This window comes from Malaclemys terrapin, chromosome 19 (assembly GCF_027887155.1).
Source record: "Malaclemys terrapin pileata isolate rMalTer1 chromosome 19, rMalTer1.hap1, whole genome shotgun sequence".
Taxonomy (NCBI): Eukaryota; Metazoa; Chordata; order Testudines; family Emydidae; genus Malaclemys; species Malaclemys terrapin.
In genome coordinates this window covers 13351419-13374288 of record NC_071523.1, presented here as the reverse complement: position 1 = coordinate 13374288, position 22870 = coordinate 13351419, and the positions used below count along the sequence as shown (strand labels likewise).

General features: G+C 41.8%; 1 protein-coding gene across 7 annotated transcripts in view; it reads right to left on the bottom strand.

Annotated features, from left to right (window-relative positions):
• The window catches only part of RERE (arginine-glutamic acid dipeptide repeats), a 401731-nt gene that overhangs the window by 155715 nt on the left and 223146 nt on the right, over positions 1-22870 (bottom strand). For 6 of the 7 annotated variants that reach the window (XM_054009348.1, XM_054009347.1, XM_054009349.1 and 3 more), the window contains exons 5-6: positions 22336-22432; positions 18053-18157 (exon numbers count right to left, since the gene is read on the bottom strand). In XM_054009348.1, the coding sequence (XP_053865323.1) occupies positions 18053-18157; positions 22336-22432 (202 nt within the window). Of the gene's footprint in view, positions 1-813; positions 958-18052; positions 18158-22335; positions 22433-22870 lie in introns of those variants that run through there. The other variant, XM_054009353.1, reaches the window with a different exon arrangement.

The window sequence follows — 22870 nt, the reverse complement described above, 5'->3', positions numbered from 1 at the left end:
TTGGGCTTGCTTGAGCAGCTTCTATGCCAATTCACATACAGAGGGTCGGGGAGACAGAAGGGGGAAAATGGCATCTATTTTATATAGTCATCCGGTCTGAATTCTTACAGATGCTACTTTGGCCCACTTCAACAGATGTGGGTATAGCTCATACAGCTGTCACGTGATAAGCTTCTCTTAATGAAGATTTCTAATACATTTTGCCAACATTGTCACATTTTAGACACACACGTTTGTTGCTCACAGCTGTGACAGGCAAGCAGAACTGTGCTATTCACTTTCAGATACTTCAAAAATTATCACCAGAACTATCACTTGTCCTGGGAAACAGGTTCTCAATCACAACGATCTCCACCCACCTCCAAAGCAACCAATGGCTGCAGATCTACGACCCTCCCTGAAACATTATCTAAACACAGTCTCTTGCAGGCCCAAACATTTCCTTGCAGCCACATAAGCACCACTGCATCCTGCAGACTGGCTCTGCAGCTCCCTGCAGACGTGCCTTAGGCTTGGCATGCAGAGAAAGCCACTGAAATTAAAACTGCATCATGGGGGGGGGGAGGGGGAACAATCCACGCAGCTTCAACGTTTTGCTACATGCATCCCACAGCCAGCAGATTCTGTCTGAACACTGCTTTCATGCACCATACAACCAGCTGTACAGCACGGCTGATGTGATTGCAAGGTTCTGAGGAGCATGCAATCAGGATGAAATGATTTCATAAAACCTTTCCGAAGTCACAAACAGAAGCAAAAAAAAAAAAAAAAAAAGCATCATTTCCTAGGTGAGGCCAGAGTGCTGTAGCCTACCTGCAGGGGCTGACTGGATCATCCATGACTCTAACAGGCTCTTGTGGGGTTAGCTTGTATTCCTGAACCCCTACTTACTGGTAAAACTCTGCCCTTTTCTACTCTAACCACTCAAAATGGAGGCACATGCAGTCTGAGAGACCTCAGAGAGCTTTCACTGAGCTTGTGCTATGACCTAAGCCTGCACGCAGAACGCAGAAACTTCGCCCTCGGACTGACAGGACTGAGCATGTGCTGTGACCCTCCCGCATCCACACACGGTCTCCCGGCGCAATCAATCTCAGCCCTGCTGCTTCCGTAAATAAAGCAGCGACCAGACACTGCAGCTTCGGCATACCAAGCTAGTGTGCAGGGAAGTGGGGCCGTGGCTAGGGGGGGCTGAGAGAGACAACGCCTGGGAACGGAGCCGCTCAAGGGGACTATTTATTTTATGGCAATTTTGGCTGGGAAGGTCTCTTTTCCATGCCCCACACGGAGCATGCAAGCAAGGCTGAGGAAATCCACACCGTTGCACCGCTCGGTTTTAAAAAAATGATCTCAGTTAAAAGGGTGACAGTCTAGATTTTAACAGATGTCAAGAACAGAGGCTTCCAGGCTTCAGAACATTTTAATCTCCAGGAAATAAAAGTAGCAAGCTTCTGCCTCGAGCCTTTTAAATCACTTTCATGACTTGAGTACAGAGGTACTTTTATGCAGCTTGCTGGAGGATCCCAATATTAAACACCAGTAACACTTTGCACTTATATCAGCACATTGCTGACGAGCATCTCACACCACTTAGCAAAGGTGACCAAGGGCTGGTCTACACTTGAGTTTTATAGGTATAACTATTTCAGTTAGAAGGGCTTTTCTTTTATTATTCAAAATACTTACACTGGTAAAGCCCTAATGTGGATTCAATTATGCTGGTATAAAGGTGCTTTATGCTTCCTGGATAGCAATAGCTATACCTGTATAAAATGTCTTTAAAGCAGCATACCTGCATCCACCCTTGGATTGGTTGTACCACTTTAGCTATACTGCAGGGGTGGGAACCTATGGCCCACAGGCCGGATACGGTCCACTGCTTCATTTTATCCAGCCCGTGGCAAGTCTCCACACCACAGGCCAGAAGCCCTGAGCCTCAGCGTCACCTTCCCCCTGGCTCACAACTGATTTTTTGTGGGTCAATGGCCCCTGGTAGAAAAAAGGTTCCCCCTCCCTCCCCCCTGCTATACTGATATGCTGAAGCAGTACAAATTTCTCATATAGACAAAGCCTCAGTTATTATCCCCATTTCATAGATGGGAAGACAGATCACAGGTTAAGCAAGATGCTTAAGATCATGCAGCACATTCAGTGGCAAAGTCAGGACTAGAACTTACATTTCCTGACCCCAAGTCTTTTACACTAGCCCCTGCTACGTCTCTACCTTGTGCCTTCCCAAAGGAATCCAAGCAGCATTTAACACTGTGTACAAACAGGAATCTTTTCAACAATAACTGGAATGCATCTACCTTTGGGGACAGGGCAGCAGCAATCAGGAAATCAACCAGCACAGCACCCCACACAGCAGCGAAGGAAGAAGTAACAGGGGTTTTCCTCAGGAAATGTGGCACAGAGCCACTGAATTTTTAGCATCCAAGCAAGCACAAAGAAACTCAGTTATTAGGGCTTTACCCAGAAGCTAGGTCTTACCCACATAGTGAGCCTCACGAAACTCAGTGTGTACACACCTTGGAAGAATAAAGGACTGAGATGACCCTGTGAGAATTTGAACCTGTAGTCCCAAGGAGTCTAGCCTAGTCCTTCCTACTGCAATCCTGCACCACTGAAGTTAACCGGAGTTTTAATATGGACTTCAATGGGTGCAGTACCATGTCCTTCAAGGGTTACACTGTTTATGTCACTTAGAAGAGTCTTAATTAAAACTACATGACTCTGCATCTTACTACACAATTTTATATGACTGTTAAAAAAGATTATACACTGATACAAAAATTCCAACTGCATATTTTTATATGAACTGCCCCAGACTCAGTCTACTGTGTTATCTTAAATCAAGAAACTATGACGGGTCTTTTTACATTCCACGTTTGAAAATAACTTTGAAATGAAAATCTGATGGAAAAATTCATTGTACTTTTAATATCAGAGAGGGGTCCTACCTTTAACTCCCAAAATATATTTTAAAGATCTGCAATTAATACTTTTGGGGAGATATCACCAAAATGTTTTGGTCTTGTTTTACTGGCTCTGCAGTAACGATTTTGTTTAAATACAGTTACCAGAGCTGGGCCGACATCAGTAGATGATGCCGATGCCCACCACTGGAGTAGTCTAAAAGTGAGAGAAAGGGGAACTTACTTTGTATTCAGCTCTCTGTTGAACTTGACTAAAGAACATGTGCCAAATGGTTAAAGAACCAAAGTGGTAAAGGGTTGTTTGGTTTTTTAAAAGGATCTCAGGACTACAGTAGAGTCTGATCAAAAACTATTTAAATACTGTTCTTTTAAACATTTTAGCTACTGTAAAGATACATCCCATCAACTCAATTATATGTAAAAAAGTCAAAAGCTCTGAGATGCAAAGCAAAAGTGCAACAAATATTTAAAACAAGATCATTTTAACAAACCTTCCCGGATAATAGACTAGCAAAGGATAATTATCTAATACCTGCATCACAGTCTTTTCCTGGTGACTGCTTTCAAATACAAGGACCCTGTCCCCTCCCCCTTACCATTTCAATTTCACTCCCACTACTCCCAAGTTTTGTTTCAGGGCATCTATCCAGTTGCCATTCTCAGCAACTTGCCATTTCAGGCAGAGAGGCCCCTATGTATGTTTTGGAGGCTTTCATTTTTAAAAGGATAAAGAACACTTATACCATAAACATCACCCCTTTAGAAAAGTTCCAGAGTCTTTATATTATCCCCATTTTACAGATGAAGAAACTGAGGCACAGAGACAAATGATTTACCACAGTCATACAGGAAGTCTGCGGCAGAGCCAGAAACAGATCCTAGAGCAGCAGTCTCCAACCATTTTACGCCCAAGATCACCTTTTGAATTTAAGGGCAACCCAGGATCTACCCTGCCCCTTCTCCAAAGCCCCTCTCCACTTACTCCATCCCCCTCCCTCTCCATTGCTTGCTCTCCCCCATCCTCACTCACTTTCACCAGGTTGGGGTTCGGGAGGGGGTGCAGGCTCTGGGCTGGGGCCGAGGGGTTTGCAGTGTGGGAGGAGGCTCTGGAGTGAGCCTGGGGCAGCGGGTTTGGTGCAGGAGAGGGCTCAGGACTGGGGCAGGGTGTTGGGGAGCAGGAGGGGAAACAGGGTGCAGGTTCTGGGTGGGGGGGTCAGGGCTGGGGCAGAGGGTTGGGGTACAGGTTCTGGGTGGGGGGGTCAGGGCTGGGGCAGAGTGTTGGGGTGCAGGAGGATGTATAGGTTGCTGGCTCTGGGGGGGGGGTCAGGGCTGGGGCTTGGGGTACAGGACGGGGTTTGGGGTGCTGGCTCCGGGCGGGGGCTCAGGGCTGGGGTATGGCCTCCCACTGGGCAGCACTTACCTCCGGCGGCTCTGCACCCTGCCCCTCTCTGCAAGCACCGCCCCCGCAGCTCCCATTGGCCACAGCTCCCCATTCCTGGCCAATGCTTGCAGGCAGAAGCAGTACGCGGAGAGAAAACCCTGCCCCCCCACCCCACCCCTGGCGCTGCGGGGCCATGCTGGCTGCTTCCAGGAGTGGCGTGAGGCCAGGGCAGGCAAGGAGCCTGCCTTAACGGCAGCCCTGCTACACCACCGGAGATCGCGATCGACTGGGAGATCCTCTAGGATCGACTAGTCGATCGCTATCAACCAGTTGGTGACCACTGTCCTAGAGGAATGACGCCTTGTCTGGGGCCTCCCCATCTGGCCTCCCTAAACCTGGATTACTTAAAGGGTCTAGGAAAGAACATGCCCCACCAAGGACATGGCTTGCTTTAGTTTCTGCTCATGTCACTTTAACCTGCCTTGCCAAGAAGATCCTCAAGTTAGCTAACATCCAAACAGAACTTTGAATACATACAGTCCTATATACATGCTAAGTAATAATATTAAGTTCAGCTATTGATCCAGGTATTTAAAATGAACCCATTACCATTGTTTGTAAAAGTGATCTAAGGTCCTCTGATAGGGGGTGCTATAAAAGGGGAAACAACTTATATTGTTCTACCAAACTTGTAACGCTTTTGTAGGCACTATCACAATTATTGTTCCTGTTTCCTCCTCCTCCAGAGACACAATGGCCCTGGTACATCAATGTAATTACACACATTCATCTGTAACACCTGGAGGAAAGGAAGAGCTGTAAGAATACAGAATGCAACACAGCACAGATAGAGAAAAAGGGCGATTGCTGGCCTAGGGCTAACACTGGAGAGGATAAGCACAACTCATTGGTTTTGAGCTGCTGCATCCTGAGAGCAAAAGGGTATGCGGTTCAGAGAGCTCTACCTCTTTCTCCACTTCATTCTATTGGTGATAAGACGGCATGATTGCAGTAAAGACACATGGGCACATTCTGCTTGGACCAAGACCCATGTCAAGCAAAAGCACTTCCCTGATGGTGGCAGGGAAGGTGGGCATGAGACAGAAAGTCTTTCTTCTATGACGACCCTGGGTTAGAAACCTCAAGATGGTTCTCCTTTGCGTTTAGCCAGTCTGGAGAAAACCCCACTGAGTCTGAGGAGGAAAAGGGGAGCGGTTGATACTAAGCAACAGGGAAGAGAGCTGAGTTCCAGAAGCTTTTAATTGGATAGGAGACAACCAATCATACAGGGAGAGGAGGACACTAGGCTATTCAGAGGCCGCTTGGTGTCAGTGTGCTTTTATAATCATTTTAGAGTTGCAAATAATATTGGGGTCACTGAATAGATGTGATCAATGGTTAAGAGGTTACAAGATGTTCTATTGTAAATTGTCCCATTCGCAAGCAGGACGCTATGTTTATGACCCTATCTTGGTAAGATGTTAAGCCCCCTCAATTTCCCTGGACATCATGGAGGGGAAGGCACTCAGCACCTTGCAGGACTGTTTTTGTGCACACGTGTATGGGAGGGAAATCAACCTGCCCTCATTCAAAAAGAGATACAGAGTCTCTCTGTGCTTACCCAACTGGGAAAAACTTTCCCTGTACATTTTCTATGCCATAATTAAATTGCCACCTCGATATTTCTTTTTTACAAATGCTTGGTGATTTATCATGTGCTGGAGGATTTGTTTTATTTAAAACACCTGCCACGCCACATACATAGTGACACAAAATACGAGCGCTAATTTTAAGGCTCTGATGTGAAGCACAAAAGCAAGTAAATTAAGAACCGAGGTGATCATTTCACTTTTCATACCTTCCACTGCACTACGCATTGTATTACACATAGGGCCAGACACTATTCTGAGCCCCCAACACTAACCGGACTCACAGTGAGTTAAGGGGGAAGACAAAGACAAAAGGAGTTTCTTTACTTTTGTCTCGTAATTCAGACTTTGAGTGCTATTTTAAACGTAGCTGGTGTTGATTTTCCTTTTAAGAAGAATTTTCTGGAAAAGGGGATCCATTATTAAACATCTCAGAGAATTCTATTTGGAAGTAATATCTTGGCATTCATTTGAATTTGATACATTTACAAACAAAACTATTTCAATTCCTCTCTTATGAGCCATTCTACTGGCAGTATCAGATTCAGGATGGGTCTTTCAGACCAGGGTTCTTGTATCAACGGAACTATTCTGACGCAAATACCAGCTTGCATGGGTCACTCCAGCTGTGAGAGAATATACTCAGAGTCCTTTCTATTTCACTGCAAGTTTGCACGGTCATGCTGAACAAAACTGCATTAGCCAGAATTTGGCTTCACAGCTCCTTCGAAAATCCCCGCCATAGCTCTTTACCACTTTATACCCATTGAACAGTTATCTTAATTGGAGAAAGATAAATGATGACTACGTAGGGTACTCATTAGCAAAACATCTGCATCTCTGAAGTACCCTGCTAGCACATGTATCCATGTCACGTGAAATTCAATTGTTTGGGTGCCTAACTCCATTAGGCTCCTTTGAGAATCCCATCCTATGTATCTGAATAACTTCATGCATACCGCACTGCTGTTAAAATAAGCAATTTCCTGGATAGATTTCTCTCTCTCTCTCTCTCTCTCTCCACACACACACACACACACACCCCTACCTTCACTTGGTTTCTATGTCATGGATGCCCACACAATTCCCTAGGGAACATTGCAAAGCCTTCCATGGTGACAAAGCCTTTCCAGCATAACAAGGAGGACATACACAACACTAACATCCCCTTCTACCTGACCCCTTCTTCATCCCCAATCGCTAACACACTACTCTGCCCCAAGCAGAATTTTTATACCCCAAAAAGTGACAAGTGCCAAAAACTCCATGAAGTCCAACAGAAGCTTTGATACTGCTAATCTATTTTACTTGACAGGTTCTCAAATACTATGACAATGGGTGGCACTATAGAACCCTAAGATAGATAACAAAGGTACAGTACCTTCATGAAAATTAAACAGTGCTTGCAACTTGCATGGCATGGAATCTAAGTGGTTGTGCGTGTGTTAAACTGGGGATTTCAAATGTATTTTTAAAGGGCGAAAAGACCCCAGCTCACATATTTACATATTCCACTGCTTATCTTTGTTTAGTGGATGCATCTTGACCATATAAGACACGGGGGACTAATCAAATGTATTCAAGGCCACCTCCATATTCTGAAGCCACAGCTACTTTAATGCTGCACAGAAAATAACTACATTTAAATGAAGAAATATATGCAATGAATACACATTTGCCACAGTCATGCTCAGTAAGAAATAGTACAATTTAGCAATGTTTTTACAGCAACTTGACTTAAACTGGATTAAAAAGGAAACCTCGTAGAACTTCTAAAACTATCTTCCTCTCAATCCTACTCACTTTTCTTCAAAACCTCTACGGGCTTCTCTTTGCCTTTCACATCAATTTCAAACTCTTGCCTTCCACGTAGAAGAATGTACAACTCCACTCCTACCTAACTCTCTGCTTTTCCTCTTACACACCCGATATTTGTGCTACAACCAAATCTCCCTTCTTTCTGTATCCTTTTCACACTCTTCCCCTTATACTTGGAACTCCTTCCATCTCCTTGTTGATGAAGAACCACCTTTTCCTCATTCAAATCCCTTTTGATAAACTCTTCAATGTTAATCAGGTCTGGGTATTCCCTCCACCAATATATCAGTACATTTCTGGCAATGAGGTGCACACAAGTGAACATACTATTCCAGATGCAGTTATACCAAAAGGATGAGAGTATCTATAACCTCCTTGCCTGCGACATACCATTCCACTTCAATGTATTCTTTCAGAGTTTCTCCAAAGTAGACAGATTATACCAGTCTGATGTGACTTACTCTAGCGCTCCTAAAGCGAAATGGAAAACTGCACTTCAATCAGGAAAACGTAACAGCACATTGAAAAAGTTCAGAAAGCAAATTCAGTTGGGATTTTTGCAGACTATTTGAATCCCAGTTTATCTGCAGTAAACATTCCTTACTGGCTGATAAAACATTGCATTTTCTATCGAGCTGTACCTCGAGATACAACATCATTTTCCAAAATCAGAAGCAAATGTGAAGTGTAAAAGGAGAGGGGAACAAAAAGACGAACACATCTCTGTTCATACTGCATAGAATGATGCCATAGAAAAATATCAGATTATCTATAATCAGATGGAATGAAAGTCACATCACTAAATACCTAGACAAAGATACAAGGATGCAAGACAAACTTATAGACTCATAGAAATGTGGAAGTGGAAGGGATCTTGAGAAGTCATTAAGTCCAGACCCCGGCACTGAGGAAGGACCAAGTAAACCTAAACCATCCCTGACAGATGTTTAACCTGTTCTTAAAAACCTTCCATGGTGGGGATTCCACAACCTCTTTTGGAACCCTGTTCAATAGCTTAACTACCCTTAATTAGAACATTTTCATAAATATCTAACCTGAATGTCCCTTGATGCAGATTAAGCTGATTAATTCTTGTCCTCCCTTCAGTGGACATGGAGATCAATCAATCATCGTCTTTAGAACGGCTCTTAACATATTTGAAGAGTTATCAAGTCCCCCTTCAGTCTTCTTTTCTCAGGACTAAACTTGCCCAGGTTGGTTGGTTGTTTAAAGCTTTCTGCATAGGTCCAGTTTTCTAAAACTTATCATTTTTGTTGCTCTCCTCTGGACTATCTCCACTTTGTCCACATCTTTCTTAAACTGTGGCGCCCAGCATTGGTTACAGTACTCCAGCTGAGGCCTCACCAGTGCCAAATAGAGTGGGACAATTACCTCTCATGTCTTGCATACAAGACTCCTGTTAATACATCCCAAAATTATATTAGTCTTCTAGTAAATAAATAAGTAAGTAAGTAAGTAAATTAATGGAGATATCCTATCTCCTAGAACTGGAAGGGACCTTGAAAGGTCATCGAGTCCAACCCCCTGCTTTCACTAGCAGGACCAAGTACTGATTTTGCCCCAGATCCTTAAGTGGCCCCCTCAAGGATTGAACTCACAACCCTGGGTTTAGCAGGCCAATGCTCAAACCACTGAGCTATCCCTCCCCCAATCACACTGACTCATGTTTAATTTGTGATCCACTATAACCCTCAGTTCCCTTTCAGCAATACTTCCATCTAGCCAGTTATTCCCCATGTTGTAGTTAGAACATAAGAACAGTCAGATCAAAGGTCCATCTAACCCAGTATCCTGTCTTCCAACAGTGGACAATGCCAGGTGCCCCAGAGGGAACGAACAGAACAGGTAATCAGAGTGATCCATCCCGTCGCCCATTCCCAGCTTCTAAATTTGATTGTGCATTTGATTTTTTTCTTCAATATACTTTGCACTTGTCTTTAATTTCATCTTGGCGATTTCAGGCCAATTCTCCATTTTGTCTCACTCTACTAGGGACTGGTGATGCCTCAGCTGCAGTAGTGTGTTCAATTCTGGGCACCACACTTTAGAAAAAATGGACAAACTGGAGAGAGTGCAGAGCAGAGCAACAAAAATGACAGTGTTTAGAAAAGCTGACCTATGAGGAAAGGTTAAAAAAACTGGGCGTATTTAGTCTTGAGAAAAGAAAATGAGGGTGGGGGATCTGATAAGAGTTTTCAAATATGTTAAGGGCCGTTATAAAGAGGACGATGATTGATTGTCTCCTTGTCCACTGAAGGCAGAACAAGAATTAATCAGTTTACTCTTCAGCAAGGGAGATTTAGGTTAGATATTAATTTAAATGTTCTGACTCTAAGGGTAGTTAAGCGCTAGAACAGGGTTCCAATGGAGGCTGTGGAATTCCCACCATGGAAGGTTTTGAGAACAGGTCGGCCAACTCCCGTCAAGGATGGTTTAGAACAGGGGTCAGCAACCTATGGCACACGTGCCAAAGACGGCGCATGAGCTGATTTTCAATGGCACTCTGCTGCCGGCCTGGGGTTCTGTTCGCCGGCCCCGCTCAGCATGTCCTGCCTGGATGGATGGAACCCCGAGCTGGCAGCGGGCAGAGCGGGGCTGGCGACGGGGACCCCAGCTGGCAGGGGCCGGCGGACAGAACCCCACACCAGCAGCAGCAGAGCGGCTCAGCCTGCTGCCAGCCTGGGGTCCCGGCCACCGGCCCTGCTCAACCTGCTGCCAGTCTGGGGTTCCATCTGCCACCCCCTGTAAATGTAAAATGTATGACTGGCACGCAAAACCTTAAATTAGAGCAAATAAATGAAGACTTGGCACACCACTTCTGAAAGGTTGCCGACCCCTGGTTTAGATGTACTTGGTCATGTTTCAGCACAGAGGGTTGGACTAGATGACTTCTCAAGGTTTCTCCAACCCAACGTTTTTATTATTCTAATACTCGTTTGCCTCCTAACATCACAAAGCAATTGTGGACGCACATAAAAACTAAGAGCTCTGCAAGCAAAGAGAAAATATGTTGGGTCTCTAAATACACCAGGCTCCAATCTCTCCCTAAATTTCTGTTTTTAAAATTAATCTGTGCTTTGAAGACTTGATAATCATTCTGTTCCCTGATGCCTAACAATGCTATGTAGAGTATCATTTCAAGACACGTGATTGTTATATCTGATTGTACAGAAATTAATCTTTTATATTTCTGGTTTCCAAGTAATTAGGTTCAAGAGAGTTCGGACCTGTGTACAGTTTGCAGATTCCTGCACTAGCTTTAAATAAGGAGGGAAAAACAAGCTATAGTAAATGTATACAGTTTACTCCTGGAATTAAAGAGCAGATCCTGTATATTCACTGCAGTGGAGGAAGTACTGTGAAGGACAAAGCAATTAACACAAGCAGAACTTGAAATGATTCCACATTTTAACTGCATATTGTTGAGAATCAGCAAGTCAGAAAGTCTACTGTTAACACGAGTTTGCTTTTATATACACACATTTAATTCAGTTCTAAAAGAAATTATGCATGTGTTTATCACACTGAATTATCTCTACAAAACTCCTGTGCTCTCCACCTTCAAAGCAAGACAGACAGACAGTCAGTCTTCCTCTTGTTTGGATTAGCCACTGACTAATTTAGCGTTGCAGGAAATAAGTGTTTGAAGGGTTGAGCAGGAAGCAGGTGTGCACCTGCCCACTGAACTTGGGCAAATCAACATGTAGAAGTCTGGGGCAGGCTGTTCCAGGATGTGGAATGTCTCGTGCTCATCTGCACAATACAATACAAAGGCAGACAGGTGGTATGCTGGGGCCCTGCACATGTGCACTAGGACAACAGACTGCATCAGAAACATGGTGAGATGGTGCAGGGTATCAAAGTATATGGAAAGACAAGTGGGCATGCCTACCCAGAAAGTGCCCTTGACACAGTTCTCTTTCCCAGATGACCAATTCCTCTTCCCTCTCCTTCATGAATGCCCCACGCACTACACTCCATCCCAGATGACCAATTCCTCTTCCCTCTCCTTCATGAATGCCCCACGCACTACACTCCATCCCACCCAGTTCAATCCCCCTGCTGCCAAGCCCCTCTCCCATGCACACCTCAGCCACCATTTTGAGTATTAAAATGATAGTCATGTTCATTACAGACACAAGGTGAGCGAAGCAGTATTTTTTATTTGACCGATTACTGTTGGTGAAAAGTTTTCGAGCTTATACAGAGCTCTTCTACAGGGCAGACCTGAGGAAGAACTCTGTGTAACCTCGAAAGATTCTCTCTCTTACCAACAGAAGATGGTCCAATAAAAGATAAATTACCTCACCCACCTTGTGTCTCTAATATCCTGTGACCAACTTGACAACAACATTGCAGTCACCTTCATTGGCACCCACGTAAGCAAACTGCTAGAACAGGACAACAAATAAATTAAATTCATCCCATGCAGTGGGCCAGCAAAAGGCTTATGGACCCTTAAACTTTATTTAAACCCTCCCAATTGCATCCCAAAAATTGCATCTGAACACCACTGAGCACTTATATAGCTGTTTTCATTCATGTCTCTAAGTGCTTCAAAAACATGGTTAAGCATCATTATCTACTTTTTAGAGAGGAGAAATGGAGGCACGGGGAAGTAAAGTGACTTTCCCAAGGTCCCACAGTCATTGGCAGAACTGGGAATAGAATCGGAGTCTTTAAAGTCCTCATCCAACACCCGACAGGCTCTATCAAACTGCCTCTAAAGATTTGTCTACAATAGAAATGTTGAAAAAACCTGACATTGTTGCTATCATCAAGTAGGTGTTGAGCTGAGCTGATGCTAGCAACATTAGGAACCTTTGTATAGACAGGGCTTCTTCAATCGCCGATAGCATTTTTAGAACCATATCAGTTAGATCTGTACCCAGCAGGCTAAGATTAAATGGTAAAAGACAACCTTAGCAGCCAATATCCCGCCTATCCTAGAGCTCCTAATGTTGCTAACACCCGTTCCTATGAATTGATGTTACCAATGGTGGGAAATGTTCAGTTTCCCTATTGTAAGCAGGGTTTGAATGCACACATTCTAATGTATACCAGAATTAGGATTGCGTGTATTTAAGCAACAACACACACCCTAAAAACAAGATTGCGTATTTTAACAACTAAGCAGCAGCAGGGTTCCACACACAGTCCTATTTATCTTTTACCAATTTAAATGCACAAGTTCATGTGCCAAAACAAACTCATTTCTAAAAACCAAGAGATGTGCGTACACGGTGTTCCACATTCTATTTCTAGAGTTATATTATTGGCTGGGGTAAGAACTAACAGCTGAATTAAATGGGAGGTAACGTACTGGGGAGCAACCATTTAAGCTAACAGAAGAAAAGTGGCATGGACAACAATATCCTGGGCCTCACTGCTTGTTTTCACGGGCTGGGCTGAACTGAACTCTGGCTCATAAATTCCAAGAATGGCTGTTTAATGCAAGCTGGTGCAGTTAGTGCTTTTGTAAAATGGTACATCAGTTCCAATTTGCTTTGCCTATTTATGCTTCTCAACTGAAATTCAATAGCTTTTGTGAGGGTTTTAAACCTATGTTGTTGCATATAATTTTCAAAAAACACAAAGGTCTAATTCTATTACCCCACTGGCCTGCATCCTGACAGCACATACAGGTTCAGATGGAGCGGAAAAAGTTAAGCTATAAAATGGGCGGATGATGTCAGATGTAAACAAAAAGCACATGTTTTCAAAACTGAAGTCCCTGGGAGAGAGGCCCATTACAGAGACAGCAAGGTTTATTGGTGGCATTTTATTCAAAACCCCTTTTTAATCTAATGTTAACTCTTTCCTTCCACTTCCATCCTTATCTAATCTAAAAGTCTATCGTTTTATGCCTTCTATTACCTGGCACCTTAGCACCTCAGAGTGAGTTTAAATTAAGTCTGGTTATTTCCAAAGGATCACAGTATTTTATGAAGGTCTTTTCGTCTAACAATAAACATTCAAGGAAATGCTGGTGCAATATTTAAAATTCTAATCAATATAAATAAATACAAAATATTTTAATTGTCAGATAATTTACACAAATTTAATTAACAGAAAAAAAACAGATGTCATCACCTTGACAATTTAATAATGAAAAGCATGGCCCTGATCCTGCAATTTGTAGAGTCCCAGAGATTTCAGTGGGACTCCATGCAGGTGCAGAGGTTACACTGCAGAGTTGGAACGTACAAGTAAATGAAAAATTGGGCTTCATTATTCACTGGAAATCAGAATGTTTGATCTAATTGTATGGCAAGTTTTATTGAGTTTTGATTAACTTAACCGTTACCTGAGTTAACATTAGTTAACTTAACAGGGTTAATAGCTATTAACCAAAACTCAAAATAAAAATGACATTTTGCAGCCCTCTGATTTCCTTTGCTTGCTAATGGTAAAAGGTAATTCTTTCAGTCCTACTTTATCTCAAACTGGGGTGCTCCTGTGAAGTAAAGTGTAGCGATGTATCATTAAAATGGCAGAGCAGTTCCTTTCTCTGAATGAAGATACTAAACTATGACAAGTACTTCTAAAAATGGTTTTGAGCATAGGTTCTCGTTCTCTCTCTCTCTCTCACACACACACACACACACACACACACACACACACACTATCTAGTACATACTTATTTAGCTGAGTGATTATTAAAGTGCTTGGTATAACATGAACGTTCCTTTCCTAGTTGACTACGAGTTCAGTGACAGCTAGGAATATATTCCAGACCTACTTACTAACTTGCTTAACAGCTCAATGCAAGGTAGAAAATGTCAGTACCAACATCCGAGACTAATATTTTATTCTGATAATAATAATCCTGTTGATGTGCAACACCAACTATTAAAGTATAGCAAGGAATGGTTTACTGATGTCTGCAGGACAAAATTTGTCCCAGTGCATGAAGGAACAAGGATTCCAAAAACACAAATCACCACTGGAACTAGCTGTTCATCAATAAGATGCCCCTAATTTTCCCCCCCACTAAACCCATGTTGAACAGGTTTTTAAAAGAGGAAATAAAGGACCAAATTTGCTTTCCTTTAAATGTTGACAGGCAAGAGCGCTCATCAATTACACCTCTGCCGTGACAGCTTTTTTACACCACATCTTCACACTTTTAGAGTGCACGTCTGATGAATAAACCCTGGCAAAAGCTTTACTGCTTGCTGTACCTAAAATATAAATGAGAATGTGTTTCTTGTTATCTTGCTTCTGTTGGTTCTCCAAGAGCAAGCAGAAAACAGCTGGATTCTCAATATGCTGAGTTGTCTCTCAAAGTCCTTGAAAAGCACAAAGAATCTTGTCTTCAATAGTAAATGAGACAAACTCATTAAGAAAAAGACATGTATTAACTGTATACATGTATGTGTGTGGGGCATACTTTACAGAAAGCATCCAATGACAAACAACAAAATCTATTTGCAGAAGTCAAACTCCGCAGCTCAGGTATGTTACTTTTGGATTTACATTAAATAACCAAAAGACATTCAACACCAATAATTATAATAAAACAGTCTTCCAAATCTCTGGATTGGTTAGGTAGACACATGGTCATGTGGGTAAGTAGCACTACCATATGGTGCAGATCTGCATCATGAACAGAACCTAATCAGAGCACAAATACCCTGCTTTCTAGTTGCATCCAAACAGAGCATTGTGCATCTTTTATCATTTGAATGTAAGTGTCTACACCAGAAAACTCTGTGAAGGTCAAGTTGGGTTTTTAATTAGCTAATCTTGATATACCCGTAATCTTTATCCTAGCATGGACATACTGCGATGCCTTTACCTTGACGGAGAGGTACACCATGACCTGGGCAATCAAGATAAAGCATTGCAATGCATCCACACTAGGAAGTAAAAGTTGTGATTAGAACAAAGTCCGTCAAAACACTCAGCGTAACTTTAACCCATTTTTCTAGTGTAGAAAAGCACTAAAAAGGCACTGAGCAAATATCCTCAGAAAAGCCGGTGTTTTAAAAAAAAAAAAATCTGGCTGGATCCAACCAGACAAAACACATTTTGAAACAGGCTATTGTGAGTAATTAGCTGATTTATGTTTGAACAGTGCTTTGAAAAAGTAAAGTGCTATGCAGTGGTGTTATTTCAATCATCCTCTCAGTGCCAATAGTTTTCAAACAGCCATGAGAACATCATCAGCTGCTTGCTCTACACAACCTGCACTGATTTACTTAGAGTCACACACGTGACATTTCTCAGGGAAAACTAGCAATTTGCTATTAAATGCAAAATTTGAATATGAATAGAAATAGTTCACTAGCTACACACCCCAAAAATAATTAAATTAATTGACAAGAAAAAGCGATAAGAGATGAAAATTGAGAGAGATGTTTGATGTTTAAGTTAACATCACTTCAATGTCATCCACCAAGGTGTGCCCTGACAACACATTCCTTGCCGTATCACTGTGCTGAAATGAAACACACAAGCTCTCTGTACTTTCACATATAGCGTATTAGAAGGTTTCTGTAAACATGATGGGATTTCATGTCTTTTTCCAATGCTCAATACTGCAGATTGGATACAATGCACATCTTAGGACCTAATGCTGCAAACACTCCTTATGCATGTAGGAAATGCTAAACCAGTCTGATAACCTATTTAAGATGAGTGGCCAGTGCCAGAGGATTCAGAGGAAGCTACAGGAAACCTCACAACAGACAATTATTCAATAATCTGCTCACACAGGGAGTTTCTTTCCAACTGCAGGTACTTAATTTCAGCTTATGCCCTGAAACATGAAGATTTATATTCTTATAAACATTTAATCTAATGTAACAATGGGTGTGTATTTATTATCCACGTAAATGTCTAATGCCTATTTAAATCCTGCTTGCCTTCAATAAAATCTTGTGACAATGAGTTCCACAAGTTAATTATGTAGTATTAAAAAAGCATATCCTTCATCAGGGCATAGTGGGTACTAGTCACTGTTGTGAGTTACTACTCCTGAAACTAAGGGCTTCTCTTCACTACTGGGGAGATCGAGGCTGCTGCAACTGATGCAGCAGGTGTCGACTTAGTGAAGACCCACTAAATTGACAGCAGAGCATCTCCTGTTGACTCAGCACAGTGAAGACACCGGGGTAAGTCGACCTAAGCTACGTCGACTCCAGTTACGTTATTCACGTACCTGGAGTAGCGTAACTTAGGTCAATTTATCCCAGTAGTGAAGACAAGCCCCAAGTGTTTTACAGGACTAGGCCCCTAGATTTTTCTCCCTCCAGGGCAGGGAAGGGCACATGCTTACTTGATGTCTGCAGAGCATCATGTATGTTTACAGGACTATTTGAATGATGTTAAATAAAATAGTAACCGTGTTTTGGTTGTAATAACTGATGGAGGTATCAACTAAAATCAGTTTTAAGACATCCTGTATGGGTGATTGGAGACACACAGAGAAAAGGTTCAGGGACCTGAATGTGTAAGACTGTTGAATGCAGCTTCTCCCCGACGTACACCTGATTCAAACAGGCTGAATTCTATTTTGTGCCTCTAATTTGTTCTGGCAAGTAGATCTGAGGTAGGGATTGTGCAGAAGAGCTCCGTTCAGTCAATTATCTACATCCACAGTGATGACCCCGCTCCCATGCACTGCCACACTTGCAAGAGACCTTACAATTGACAATATACAATTGCAACGCTACTTATAGGAAAACTTGTGGGTGTTGTTGGGAATGTGCATTTTCCCAATGAGAGACTTGCAAATGCCGGTTAATGCTCACATTCTCTCAATTTTAACCAAAGTTCAAAGAATGTGCTTTAAGGTTCATTATCTCTCCAAAGGGATGTTATTAAAATGTCACCACGTGCTGTGGAGCCTTGTAATCCACTGTGTCTTATTTTTACTTAATACATGGACCCTTTAAACACCTTCCTCCAACCTTTTCTCTATACTTCTTCTCTAAACACAAATATCACAGCCCTCCCCATTCTCCTAGTCTCTCTTCCCCCAGCAATAACACAATCCCAACCTTCAGTAGCACTTCCAGTGGGCATAGCAGGTCACTGCTGGTGTCAGAATTATTGATTATAAATTGCTTTTTACCTTTTATATGCATCACCATCTGCGCACATACATTATTCACCCTTCTCTATCTACATCACACTTGAATCCCAGGCTTTAATTCTTTTCTTTCCTGTAGCAGCTGGCATATTCTTACAACACACCAATCTCTGGTAAAACTTTCCGTTAGCCAGGGTGACTCACTTACCTTGTCTCTGGATTGTAGCCCAATATGTAGAAAAATGAATCCACTCGGGCTTTAAACTCTCTAGCAGCAAATATGTCAGAGAAATGGGAGATATTACACTTCCCTCTGAAAGGAAGAGAACAAATGGTATTAGAATCCCATGCTGGACAACATTCATTTAGATAAGCATCACTCCACTTCGGAAATCAGTCAAGGGATGCATTGTGCTCTTGCAGGTGCCCAAACTTCATAATAATGCAAGATCCAACCCTACTATCAGTGACTTCCAGGCAAATTCTCCCATTAACTTCAATGAGAAACATCCATTAATCTTATTCAGTCAGGACCCTGTCCAGGGTAGTCACAAATTAACAGGATATACCTTTAAACAGAAAATCTGCCCCAAACTGCAATGTTTAAAATGTTGAACATCCCTGCTCCAGCCCCTGGCTTTAATCTCTCTTTTTTCTTTTTAATAATTAACTGTTTAAAGCTGATGTACAAAATTCTACTATTAATTAACTAAGAGGTGTGTTGTATTTTTTTAATGGGCGAGTAAAATTACAGTCTTAATCACCACCCTCATGAAACTGGTGAGTACAGTTGGTGTTTTATCTAATAAATTTTCAAGACAACCTCATAAGTATGCTTTAACAATTTTCAGATCAAAAACAAATTAATTGGCTAAGTATTTTTAGCAAGATTGCACTGTAAACAATATAAAATAATAGACGTTGCAACAACACAATTACTTTTTCATCAGGAATAACAACACCTAGCAAAGGTTTTGTTCCATCTGCCCACGGAAGCCTCTAGATTGGCCTCTAATATATAATACGCCCAGTATAAAACCCTGCTTCCCATTACCTCCTTAAAGATAGAAAAGTTAAGAAATTTCTTTATAAATTTTGCTATACAAAGCACTCATCTTTTGTTCTCATTTAGGATAGCCACAAAGGGAATTATGCTGCAAAATGTTTCACTCTCTGCTGTCTTGCTCATGGGTTTGTTAAACTGTTGAGTTCACAGAAGCTGCTGTAAACATTCTGTAAAACACTGCACAGCAATTTACAGCAGTGAAGTAAATCAGACAGCTCAGAAGAGGGCATCAGAGGAAAATGGCTAATCAACTAGAGAGACTTACACTTATCACAGGTATTTGTGGGTAGATGTTTGCAGTTGTATTTTACCTGCAAGTGGAGACTACCGAGACTAGTGAACCACAAGACTACCTTTCTTTTCAGCAGTGTAAAGATCTTTAACATTAAGGCCTTGGCTACACTCAGGAATTCCCAGCGCTGCCGCGGCAGCGCTGTGAAGCGCGAGTGTAGTCGCGCCGCCAGTGCTGCGAGAGCGCTCTCGCAGCGCTGTATGTACTCCACCTCTCCGAGGGGAGTAGCTTGCAGCGCAGCAGGCTCTGATTACACTGGTGCTTTACAGCGCTGCACTCGCTGCGGTGGGGGTGGGGGTGTGTTTTCACACCCCTGAGCGCAGCACAGCGCCAGTGTAGCCAAGGCCCAAAAGAACGGAAACAAGCATTTCCTTCCATTTGTGAGTCACTGACCATTCATTCCTCTAGCTGGACCATCACTAGTAACAATAATACTCTGGATTTAATTTCATCCAAGGATCTCAAAGCTCTTCACAAACATTAACTAAGCCTCATAAAAGCGCTGAGGTTGGCAAGTGCTATTTTACCTACTGTATTCTGGGCTCTTTTGCCTATGTTTGGTCTCTGTAAAGACAGTAGCAATGTTTTATACTTGAAAGGCTGCAGTGGAAAACTTATCAGGACACTAATCGGTTTCCTTCTGCAACCCTTTCATGGGCAAAGTGCTTCTGAAAGTTCCATCAACCAAATGTAGCTAAGAATGGCAATTTTTTTCTGCATCAAGCTCTTTACCCACATAGGCTACTGCAAAGCCAAAAATGACTAGGGGACCAGTCCTGCAATTTTACTCTCGTGAATATTCTCCAAGAAGTCAACAGGACTACTCATGTGAGGAGGAGTTACATAATCAGACACTAGGATTGCCTAATTCTCAGCTTCTGCAGCCAGAGGCAAAGCAAACATTTATTTCTTGGTCAGCTGTCGTCAGACTGCAATGCAATGTTAAAATCCGCTGCAGTTTAAATCAAACCTGTAGCCTTTTTGAAGCATTGACAATCCTGTTCACTGCTCATTTCATCTTAATTTCTTGAAAAGAGAGCTAGGGAATTAAAAATTGGTGGTATTTGTTTTCATCTTTCACAGGAAATTTTGATCAGATAATTTTAAGGCAGATCCATTTTTTTAAACTTTCCTTTGAATAATGCCCCAAGACAATTCACCTGGTACAGTAAATAATAACTAAAATCAAGAATATGCATTTATCCAGACACATAAAAGCAATACAATATTTTGATCATGGAATTTTATGCAGGTAATATTAAGTTATTGCTACTGAAGTAAAAGACAATTGTGTTTATTATACACTTACATAGTGTTCCATAAGAACTTTCCAATTAAAGTTTTCTATTGATCAGAGCAGTGGACTGGGAGCTGGGATACTTGGTTATATTTCCTACTGTGTCATCAGCTTTCTGTGTAGTCATGGACGGCCATCTGCATGGAGGGCATGGTAATGTTCTAATTTATTAAATTAAATTTAAAATTAATCTTTTTTCTGGACTTCCCAATGTATCTAGTCTTTTCTATTTTGTCATTTAGGTTGTCAGATCATCAGGGAAGTGACACTCCTTATATCTGTGTCTTGTAGGCAGCTGTGAAAATTACTGGCACATAGTAAATGCTACTAGCTAGAGGAGAATGAGTGGAAAGGATGCGCTCAGTTCTTTGCTATGTAAACAAATACGTTCCTGAACGTCAACATTTAGAAATGTAACTTGAAGCTCTGTTTCATTTTTCAAAAGCGCTAGTTTTAAAATACAACTGATAAACATTCATATAAGAATTGCCACAAATGGAAGAGGTAAGCCATAATGGAAATAAAACTAAGCCAACAGGAAGTGTAGTCTAAAGAGTAATTTAAAATATTTTCATGGTGAATATTTTCTGAATCCCATCTATGGTATATCAGTCTTTTGTCTCAAATTAATCTATGAACTTTCTGTGTTTTATGTTGCCTCCAATTTGTTCTGGGTTTTATTTTATTTATTTATTTTTAAATAGAGGGGGAAGAGAATGAGAACACAAAAGAACCTACAATACTCTCAGGGGAAATTCCATACACATGTTTCAGTTTCTCAGTGTCTAAGATGACAATTAAATTTACAAGCCTGGTTTCAACAATCCAGCCAGCCTCACATTAGCTAGCTCTTCTCTCCAAGTATGTCAATTTAATATGGGAAAGCTACCTTCCTTGAGACACAAAAACCACTCTGGAGTTTCAGGAAGATTACAGCACACCACTGGAATGTTCTGAGTTTATCTAAAATCCTGTAATAAGTCAAATAAAAGATTTTTTTTCACCTCCCCTACAGCACAAGTTGCAGCTAATTTGCCTTGAAGTAAAGGGCTTCAGAGAAGTGGCTTTGAACAAAGAAAATGTCTCCAGATGGTTTCACTGAAACACCATCTGAGCATTATTATCAGGGAGATTATTCAGTTCACATTTTGACAATATCCATGCACTCTTCAGCAAGCTGAAAACTCGATGGATGCCAGTAAAAATAATGCCTTAGTATTTCTATCAGAAAACATTTGTAAGTAATGGTGTCTCCCCCTTTGCATGGTCAAAGGTTAGCCACTTAAGTTAAAAACTAACTGGGCAAAGAGAGCAGCAACCCCTGGGGAAGGGCAGAGAACAGAGAACAATACAGGGGTCCGTTACCTCCTCTGTTTATACAGCTAGCTTTTAATGGAGCTCTCAACTGAGCTACAATGATTTCTGCCTCAGAGCAAAAGTCTTTAATGCAATTTATCAGGGCTGCACTAACAGTCATTTTGCAAAGGGAGGTTATTGTTAATGGTGAAATGAAACAGAGAGGAAGGGAGGGTACCATTCCTACAATAAGTAGCAATAATCTAAATTTGCAATGATGGGAAACAATATCTTCTGAACACCATAGATTAGCTGAGATTAAAATGAGATTTTTAGAATCACAGCTTCTTTTCAAATTAGAACAGATAACACAAGTTAATTATTGCATGTGGTGAGAAGGAGCCTGAGCAGTATGCTAATGCTCCCCAAACAGAAAAGGACAAAAGACAGCTCTCCTCCTCTGTTCTAAGATTTTCAATGCTATTTTTCCTCCCTGCCAAGCCTGCTGTGGGATGCTGCACCAGGTCTTCTGTCACTTACCTGAGGGCAGCAGCATGGTAAGTGTCAACATAATCTGAAATGAAGAGCTCTCGATTCTTGATCACTGGATCTGTAATAACAAGCTCTCGTCCAGAGTCTGTGAAAAGAGAACACCACATTAGCTGCAGAGTCCCAAAGCATCTACCTCTGCAGATTCACAGGCACTTTGTATGTTATTCCAACATTAAAAATATATTTTTAAAATAGGGTTTTCTGTGGCACTCGCTACAATAATACTGAGCAACTCACAAATATTAACGGATTTGGGCTCCCCGTTTGGTATGGAAATACTATTAGCCCCATTTTATACAAGGGCTGCTGACAGGAGCTTTCCCTTTGTACCCCTTAAGAAGTGTGCAGGAAGGGAACAGCTCTTTTGGGAACGACAGGAGAAAGTGCCTTGTGTACAGAGCAAGCACCTTCTTCTGTAACCTCTCATCCCCACCTGCTCTGTCTGTTAGACAGTCTGTTCTATACGGTTTTACATGCCGGAGTTTTCTAAAATTTTATACATCATCATTTTGATCAATATCTG